Raw genomic sequence first — 10,058 nt, forward strand, 5'->3', positions numbered from 1 at the left:
TTTTTTTTTTTTCTTTCTTCTTCTTCCTCCTAATCCTCCAACCACAAAGAAGGTTGGGTCTTCTTCTTCCTTCAGCTGTACGTCTTGATGTCCCCATCAGTTATACTTTTGAATCTTCCCTTAGTGTTGTAGCTGACTAACTTATCATCCCTAACCTACAATTCAACCTTTTTTGTGTCTTTTTTGGATATGTGGACATCCTTATCCAGATTTGTCTCCATCTTAGAATAATGTACGTTTAGAGAATTTGCCTTTAAAATTTTCATTGGAAGTGGCCATACTTCCTACACCCATTTGGTCAGCCCATAGTGTGCACTATAGTTAAGTCGCCCCCACATTGATAAAATATGGCTAATTTAGAGTTTAAAAATCATCCTCCTTTATTGTGGTGAGTAATACCTTCACATCTAATCAGAATGAGCTAAAAAATGGTAGTATTGCACAAGTCATCAGGTGACTTTGGTTTATACTTTGGACCTAATTCTAGGGATCTCCTCTCATGTAGGTAGGGTATCCATCATATGGCTCATGCCATAGGCCTTAAGCTCATTCCTTTAGATTTTTCATGTATAATCTTAGTGGTTTGAGCCTTTGTAAACATCTCCACCAAATTCTTTTTTGACCTTACAAGTTTGATAGCTATCTTCATTCAATATATTGCCTTATCAAATTATGCCTTAGATGTATACGCCTCCTCTTACAATTATAGTCCTTACTCTTTGCCCTGACAATTGCAATATGACTTATCACAATGAAGCAATATAGATGGCACATGATTTGGCCATGAAGGGAATATGCTGCATTAGGTTAATCATTCGACTTCAATGTCAACTTTTTCTAAAGCCACAAACTCTACTTCCATAGTGGATCTTGTTCCTTAAAATTTGTTTAATAAATTTCCATAAAATTGCTCCACTACCATATGTGAATTCGTATGTACTACTTGCCAAGGATTCCTTTATATCCGAAATCTAGTTTGCATCACAATACCCTGTAAGTATTGCCGGTTTACTACGATGGTGTAAGCCATAATTTATAAAAAGGGCGTACTCAATGCATGGGGCTCCTACCACTATGGGGTATGGGGTATGGGGTATGGGGTATGGGGACGGTTATAATGTACTGTAGTTGTCGAGGGGTCCCCAAGGTGTCACCTTGGCATCCAAGCGCCTAGGCGACTGTCGCCTTAGTGCACTGCATTTCGCCTTCTAATTTGGAACTTATTTATGCCAAATATCATTTAAGTAAATCAGTTACTCAAGATATTATTCATAAATAAGAAAATACCCCTTTTTTGAATCTAGAAAAACTAGTTTCAAAAATTCCGAAAGTACAAAAAGTCAACCCCCCCAGTTCAAGAACAAAATCTGGATTTTTGGTTGTAAGGGTGATTTTCAACTTTCATATGCTAAGGTTTTTTTCAATTTTGAAAATTTCATGAATCTTATCATGGTAAAACATCGCTAAAAATCGAAGTGTGGTAAAATTATCTTTAGTTTTGATGTCCATTTTTCATTCAGATGATTTTAATAGGATTTCTGCTTTAAAATAAGTTTGATTGGAACATAACTTTGTCATTACAACTCAGACTTAAATAATCTTAGAGTTGTTGGAAAGATGGTGTTTTGATCTACCTAATACAAAAAGTCTCATTTAAAATAAAATCATTTAACCAGTCAAACTTATTCGAGAACAAAAACATTTCTGTAAATGTTGATTTTTTATGACTTGATGTGATTTAGTGTTGATTTTTGATGATTTGATGTGGCTTAGTGTTTATTTTTGATATCCCAAGGGGGGTTTTTCAATTGGCAAAGACCAACACCTCAAAATTAAGAGGTCATGAGTTCAACTCTCCTTGGGGCCTAACTATGCAAGAGAATAATGTTTATTTTGGATGACTTGATGTGCTATAATGTTGATTTTTTATGATATAAGGTATATGTAACATACTAAATAAAGTTAAAAAAGAGGGGAAATAAAAATAACACTTGGGTGCCTTAGTCTCCTAAGCGCTTAGACAGCCCTCCGTCGCCTTGTTTCGCCTTAGCGCCATGACAATTATGCAATGTACGCAATTAACTACCACTTCATGAAGAGGTTGTTTTTCAACTTGAACCCGTGACGCCGAGGTCCGCCCTCTTAGGACAGTCTATGGTACCCTTCAAATACCTTATCAACCTTACAAGAGCATTCCAATGTTCTATACCTGGATTGTGAGCATATTGGTTTAACTTGCCTTGCTATTGTGGGTCTAATGCATTCATCAAGTAAGACATTGAACCAATTATTGTGAATATTCCTTTTGGGATACTGTTTCACCTTATGTCTTTGTAAATGATCCCTGACAAACAAAATTGTCTTCACAGAGGTTATTCAAAGTATCAATATTTCTTGAGTATGCTCTCTACAAAATGAGACTGAGATAAGATAATTTTGTTTCCTAGAATCAAATTAGTTTCTCCCATGTCCTTTGTATCAAAATTTGACATCAAGAGTTTCTTTCTTGATCCAACAAACCTCAAGATTGGTACACGATAAATATATCATCAATATATAGAACCATAAACACACCTTTTGCATTTGTGAATTTACTGTGAACAAACCTATCAGCTACATTTATGTAAAATCCATTTGATATCAATATTGTATTAACATTTTATGCCATTGTTTAGGTGCTCGTTTTAAAGCATACAAGGACTTAACTAGTTTACATACTTTATGTTCTTGTTCATGTAAAATTGTACATCCATTTGATGTATCGCTAATTTATGAATTGAAGCAATAGGAATTAAGATTCCTATGGTAGCTATTCTCACAAGTGGGGAGAAGAGTGTCAAAGTAGTCTATGTTCTTTTGGTTAAAAATTTGACTATTAATATTGCATTGAATTTGTCAAGAAATCCGTTCGGTTTCAATTTCTTGTTAAATATCCATTTGGTATCCAAAATCTTGGAACCCATTGGTAGATCAACCGATTCCCATGTATGATTTGCTATTATAGAGTCCACTCACTTTTAATAGCTAAAAAAAAAAAGGGGGGGGGGAGTTGTTGCTTCATAATAACAATGTAGGAGGTTCAACAAAATAGTTAAACATGTCATCACCCAAGTTGGTGGCTTTCCTTTATCTTTTATTTCTCCTCAAATCGACCTTCACTAGATTAAATCCAAAATTTTCCACACTAGGCAAGTCCTTCCTCATGGGAAATATGTTCTCAATGAATTCAAAATCCATTGTCTCAATAATGCTGTTGGCGTCGAACAAATTCTCTCTTGTCTTGATCACCAAAAACCTATAAGCTGCACTATTTTGTGCATTCGCAATGAACACATAATCACATGTCTTGGGTCCTAATTCCCTTAGGCTTAAGTATTCTTACTTTTTCTAATCATCCCTAAATCCTTAAATACTTCAAGGTAGGTTTCTTCCCATGCCACAATTCAAAAGGTAGAAGGTGGTTGTTCTTATGAGGAATTCTATTTAGGATGTAACAAGCTGATAGGTAGGCTTCCCCCCACATGTGTAAGGTAAACCTGAACTAATCAACATGAAGTTCATTTCCTTCAAGGTTCTGTTTTTCCTTTTTGCAACTCCATTTGACTCAGGTTGATATAGGGTTGTGATCTCATATATAATCCCATTTTTTTCACAATACTTTTGATAGACTTTGAAGTTCCATATTTAGTCCCTCAATCAGTTTTCAACCTCTTTATCTTTCTAACCATTTGATTTTCAACCTCCAATTTGAGGGACATAAAAGCACTTATTTCATAATCCTTAGTTCCTAGGAGATATATCTGGTTACTTGGTCCCTAAGAGATATATCTTGTCACATAAAGATAAGTCATCTGTAAAGGTAATGAAATACCTCTTACCTTGTCTTGACTCATGTGACTGAAAGTCACCTAGGACACTATGCATCAAATCTAGTAGATCCCTTTGTCTTTCTTCCGACTTGTGAGGCTTCTTAGCAAACTTAGCCTCCACACAAACTTGATATTTGTCTACTGTCAGTTACTCAGTTTTGGATTACCTTCTATGAGAATTAGATCAGAAAGTCTCTTTGTAAGGTGCACTATGGTGCCCTAATGTAGAAGATGCTTGGTTTTCCATTTATAATTTCAGAAATATTAAGTACAAAGAGCCCATTTGATAAATAGCCCTTCCCCACATAGACGTCATCCTAAACACAATTACTTTATCAACTCTATTGACAATTTCAGTCCCTCCGTGTTGAGGAGAAGTCCTAACACTAAATTCCGACCAACCTCCGGTATATGCAGCATGTCTTTGAGCACAAGTGTCTACCCAGAAGTTAACTTCAGAGTTACTTGGCCCTTGCTAGATGGCACATGAGGTTTGGTAGTTACCCATGTAGGTCTTATCACTGGAATCAACTGTTGAACAGTTGTAAAATGAATTCCAATTCTCACATATGAGCTTAGTTGCACCCATGTATACTTGCTTTTGGTCTTCGACCATTTTGACTTCAGTCAAAATTGCTGCAAAGGTTTCCACCTTTGTGAGGTTCACCCTTACTTTTTGTTGTCTTTCTTTTTGGGTTGTTGGCCATCATGCTTAAAGTGACCAGGCTTGCCACGCATGAAGATGTTCCCTTTTTTCTTATTGAATTTGTTTTCCTTCTTGGCATGGAGGTTTTTTTTTTTTTTGAACTGCTCATTCTTATCGGACTTCACAAGATTAGCCTTGGATTTGAATTCCTTGGCCTTTTCAACCCTGTTCTTTTCCGGTTCTTTTCCTCAATATTTACTCAGATGATTATTTGATCAAGTGTTATTTTCCAGGGCATCGAAAATCTCTCTAATAGAGATCTAGCCACAAAATCATCTAGTAGGACTATGCCTTTCTTTGCCAAATTGGCAGTCAAAACTAGAAGCATATTAATTTGATAAATTAAACCATCTTTCATAACAAAATCTAAAAGGTTTGATACTACATACATCTTACTACTGGCATCATCCAAAGCATATTTCTATTCTAATAGTGCCCGTATAGTGCGTGTGTTCAACAGTTTCTATTTCCTCTGCTAGATCTAAATGTTACTACATCATAGCTTTGCTGTCTTCCCACTTGCCAGTATTACATGCAAGGACTGAACTCATAAAAGTCAATTTCCACTTGTAAGAGAAAAAGTTAGCTTACAAGGAACTAGACATCCATTTCAGATACATTAAATATGAGATAAGAGACATTATGACGAGGGGAATTGATGCTGTATGATGAGTTCACCAAGATATCCTCCTTTTTTTGCTTCATGGTGCATGTATGAGATAATGATTATCAAGTTGATTGAACTAATTTTTTAACCTGAGGGGATAATACTTGGATATTTGAAGTAATGATTTTTTTTTTTGGGGGGGGGGTTGGGTGAGATGAGCTGTTATTATGTTATTGATGCCACTGACATCATATTACCAATGAAGAAAGCTAATCTTACATTGCCTGGATATGCATCCTGCAGCTTTACGTGTGGTTGGATTCAATGGAATGACATGGGTCCTTTAACATAGGAACATGGTTGAAAATATTATGAACCACTACTTCATGTTTTTGGGGATCTGATTGTTGAGTGGATCCTCTTCCAAACTTGAAATCTCCTGCTTTTTTCGCAGTCATGGGAGTATTTCGTTTACAAGGGTTCTGGTTATTGGGGTTCTCACTATTAATCGTATCCCTGGTTTAAGATGTTCTCTATCACATTAGTTCTGATAAACTTTCCTACTGATTCTGATACTTGTTTAGCATCGTTGCAGGAAATTTTAGAGTCAATGGGACAGTTTGTTGATGGGTTGAAGTTCTCAGGGGGCTCTGACAGTCTGATGCCAAAGCAATTTATCAAAGAAATAACTGACATGGCCCACAGACATGATGTCTATGTCAGTACAGGTGACTGGGCTGAACATTTGCTTCGCAAAGGACCATCCAGCTTTAAACAATATCTCGAGGTTTGTGGAGAGTAAAAGAGTAAAAGCTTACTTTTGTTATTTTGATTCTGTTGGACATGTATTTAGTTTTTTCTTTCATTAATTTTCCTTTTTGACTGATTCTCACAGGAATGTAAGAATCTGGGGTTTGACACAATTGAGCTGAATGTTGGTACACTTAAAGTTCCAGAAGATGCTCTGTTGAGATTTGTACGCATGATAAAGAGTGGTGGTTTGAAAGCCAAGCCTCAGTTTGCTATTAAGTTTGACGAGTCTGACATCCCAAGTTTTGGGGATAGAGCATTTGGGGCATATGTAGCTCCAGTTCCCCGAACATTTGGTACTTAGAAACTAGAAACTTTATCTGCAGTTTTATATGTTTATGTTGCAAATATAATTGAGTACCAATCTAGTGCTATATTGAGTTCAACTACTGGTTAGAATGCATTTCCAGTGTGTTGGCAAGAATAAAAATTGCTTTACATTCTCTATGAATATAAAGACTATAAGTATCAACGACTATTATTATGATCATCTTTATTTTTATTCTTTTGAAATGATTAATTGTTCTTGGAGAAACCAAAATTATGGTGGTCGTCTACATGAAGGGTTGGGATTATGACTGTTATGTTTTAATACCGCCGATGTATTATTGTCAAGCCCACTGTGGTAGTGTAGTCATTAGTTGAAGTCCTGCGGCATTAAGTAGTTTAGTCCTGTTTTAATTGTTAGTCGATGGCTTAGTTAGTCTTCTATTTGTTCTCAACTTCTATTAGAGAACTACTACTGTGGTATTGTAATTGATTTGGGGTTTTATCTATAAAGGCAATGAGGGGGAAAGGACCATCGCATGGACTGTTTCCCTAACCAGCGATGGTCCTCTTTCCCTCATCCTTCATTCTTCTTCTCCTCCTCTACTCTTTGTTGTTAGTACTGGTTCTCTAATTCTGATATTGTAACAAAGACCATTTATGAAAATTGATTTTCTGGTGTAAGGGGTTGCATGGGAACCATTCTCTAGATTGTCCATGCTAGAATACTTTCGTGGTTGAGGCTCACAAGGTCTTCACTATTATACTTTTCTATTGGGATCATTCCACTGCCTTACTATATGACATGTAGCTATATTGTTCTTATAATCCATTGGTAAGGCCTTTTTGGATGGTACTCCTAATTTTTCCGATATTGTTGGTTTTGAGAGATGTTACTGTACTAGTAGAATAATTCCCATGCTTATACAGTAAATTTTGCCCTTTTTTTTCCCGCAGAAACTGTTGAAGATGTGGACTTGTTGATCAGAAGGGCCGAGAGATGTTTGGAAGCTGGAGCAGACATGATCATGATAGATGCAGATGATGTGTGTAAACATGCTGATTCTCTGCGTGCAGACATTGTTGCAAAGATCATTGGGCGCCTGGGACTCGAGAGGACTATGTTTGAAGTATCAAACCCCAAAGCCTCAGAGTGGTTTATTAAATGTTATGGACCAAGAGTACTGTCCTCAACTCTCTTTTATCTATTTTCTTCTTTGAATATTCTTTGGGACGCCTTGGATCCTGAACTCTGACAAAATGCACATATTTTTCTTTTGGGACACATTTTCAGGTGAATCTATTTGTGGATCATTCCCAGGTGATGGATTTGGAGTGCCTTCGAGGACGAAGCTTGGGTGAAAACCACATGTCAGTTCTAGGTCCCTCATATTTTCTGTTCTGAAATGGCACTATATCTGTATGTATCTGTTTAAACTAGAAATTGGTTGTTTACCCTGATATTTGTTAATATCATGTATCTTTGTACTCTTTTAACGGATTAATAAACCATACTAGAAGTTTGCCCCATTACTTAATGGTGCAACTTGTATTAAAAAGGTAGTGTCTAGTGCATGAGGCAGCCCTTACCCCCATTCTGCGGAGAGGCTGTTTCCTGATTCAAGCCTGCGACCATCAGCTTGTGGTAGAGCTACCTTGCTGTTGCAACTTGTATTGCTTCATGTTTTTATAAAAATCTTCATCTATATATTGTACTATTGAAGCTTGCACTTTTTTTTTTTTTCCGATATATATGCATTTGAGTTCGCTGAAATATTTCTATCAGATAGTAGGTGAACAATATATTGTCCGCATCATTGAATAATATGACAAGTCATGGTCTACAGTCCTATTTAGATTCCGAAAAGGACACTGAATTAAAAATTGAAGAACTAGAATGAGAGAATGAGATCAAGATGGAAGCTAAAGTGTGTTCATCTGCTTTGGAGGCTAGTTCAGCTGATTGGCCTGGTTGCTTGTGCAAACAATAGGGGGAAGAAATGACCTCTTCAGTGTAATTAAATTGAGACGGAAAACTGTGTTAAAGAGTAGGAGAACTACATACATTCAGCGATATGGTGCTGATTATATATATGACTTAAACCGGATCATGAACAATCCAGGTCTAAATTTGAGATATATATATATATATATATATATTTTTTTTTTTGGTGGGTGGTTTATTCTGAGATTTGAGACAGTTGGAGATGGTATTCTGGCTATGAGTTTGAAGTGGAAGAGTTGTTGAGTTTCCTATCACTACTTGGGTTCTCCTCTTTGCTTGGAAAATGTGTTCATGCATTAAATTCCACACCTACTTGTTTGTCCTGAAATGTTGATGCTTTATTTTTCTGTAGTCCTTTGAAAGTGGAAGCTGTTGAATATATTCTTGTTTGGTTGTTTTTATGTGAAACATACCTGGTTGGCTTAAAGGTGGTTGAGTTAAGAGGATAGTTATTTATTCTAGAGAGAGACATTTTGGATTGACATGCTTATGTGGGTATTTTCTTCATTTGGTTCTGTTGACTGGGCCCTATGGGAGGTCATAAACCGATTTGTACTTGTGAGGTTTCATGCCTTGATTGATTCACCTTTCTATTGTGCAAATTGTTGAATTTTCTGAGGTTGCACAAACCTCAATTAGTATCAGGGAAAAATCAATCACGGCTATTATAATTTGTAAGCTTCTGCTAAGGTCCAAAGCAGTACCAGGGAAATCAATCACGGCTACTATAATTTGTAAGCTTCTGCTAAGGTCAATGGCAATCTTTTGAGAATGCTATCTTGGATTCTACTTTTATGTTCATGTGGTCCCTCCAGGGCAATGTTCAGTTAAGTGAAATCGGGAAACAGGATTGGCCTCAGCTGATTTTGATTCTAATTGGGCTGGAATCAGTCTGTACACTTATCGGATGGGCAGGACTTGTGATAAGATTCGGTCGGTTCTGGTTTGGATCATATTAAGTTTGAATGTTGTTACTGGGATGGCTTTCTGTAATAATTTTTATGATAATAGTGGGTCATGGTAATGATATTTATTGGTTTGGGATGTGGACTATTCCCTATTGGACGCCCTACAGAGTACAGATCTTGTTGGTTTTCTTTGGTTGAATCATACAAGAATGCTTTAGAATGCTGAACTAGGAATGAATGCAAGTAATTTGAAGATATATGTACGATGCTTGAACATTAATGTTTAAAACAGTAGGTGGGTAGGAAAAGGTTCATAATCATTTATTTCATAACGATCCCAAGAACCAGGTGATGATGTCAATTTGATTCCTCTCTCTCTCTCTCTCTCTCTCTCTCTCTCTAGAGGAGGAGCCGTGGTCCATAGTCCATACTACTATTGTTTCCAAACAACTTGGGGCCAATACGGCATTGTCAACTTCCTCCATGAAAACAAAATGGGGTAATTAGTATCACTCCCTTATATTCTTACTAAAATTCTCATATATTAAACTGTTTTTTTTTTCTTTTAATGAACTTCCTCCGTGAAAACAAAATGGGGTAATTAGAATCACTTCCTTATATTCTTACTAAAATTCTCTTATATTAAACTGTTTTTTTATCCCCCAACACGAGTTCTAGGAAATAAAGGGACTGATTGGCATTCACCCTTCAAAATCACAAAGGGGCCTATGCGATCAGCCCATAAATTTTGACAATGATGGAGGAGAAAGGATCCTTTTCTTCACAAATAATTTTTAATTTTTAATTTTTAATTTTTAATTTTTAATTTTTAATTTAAAGAGACAGAGGCACACAGCCCGAGTGAGGCATCAATGGGTGTGTGGAA

General features: G+C 36.4%; 1 protein-coding gene across 1 annotated transcript in view; it reads left to right on the forward strand.

Annotated features, from left to right (window-relative positions):
• The window catches only part of LOC122067351 (protein HEAT-STRESS-ASSOCIATED 32), a 19,936-nt gene extending 11,959 nt beyond the window's left edge, over nucleotides 1–7,977 (forward strand). The window contains exons 2-5 of the mRNA XM_042631177.1: nucleotides 5,778–5,969; nucleotides 6,078–6,288; nucleotides 7,217–7,440; nucleotides 7,554–7,977. Coding sequence (XP_042487111.1) covers nucleotides 5,778–5,969; nucleotides 6,078–6,288; nucleotides 7,217–7,440; nucleotides 7,554–7,664 — 738 coding nt within the window. The 3' untranslated portion in view covers nucleotides 7,665–7,977. The remainder of the gene's footprint in view (nucleotides 1–5,777; nucleotides 5,970–6,077; nucleotides 6,289–7,216; nucleotides 7,441–7,553) is intronic.
• Nucleotides 7,978–10,058: the final 2,081 nt, after the last annotated feature.

The sequence above is a fragment of the Macadamia integrifolia genome, unplaced genomic scaffold, assembly GCF_013358625.1.
Source record: "Macadamia integrifolia cultivar HAES 741 unplaced genomic scaffold, SCU_Mint_v3 scaffold2860, whole genome shotgun sequence".
Classification (NCBI taxonomy): Eukaryota; Viridiplantae; Streptophyta; class Magnoliopsida; order Proteales; family Proteaceae; genus Macadamia; species Macadamia integrifolia.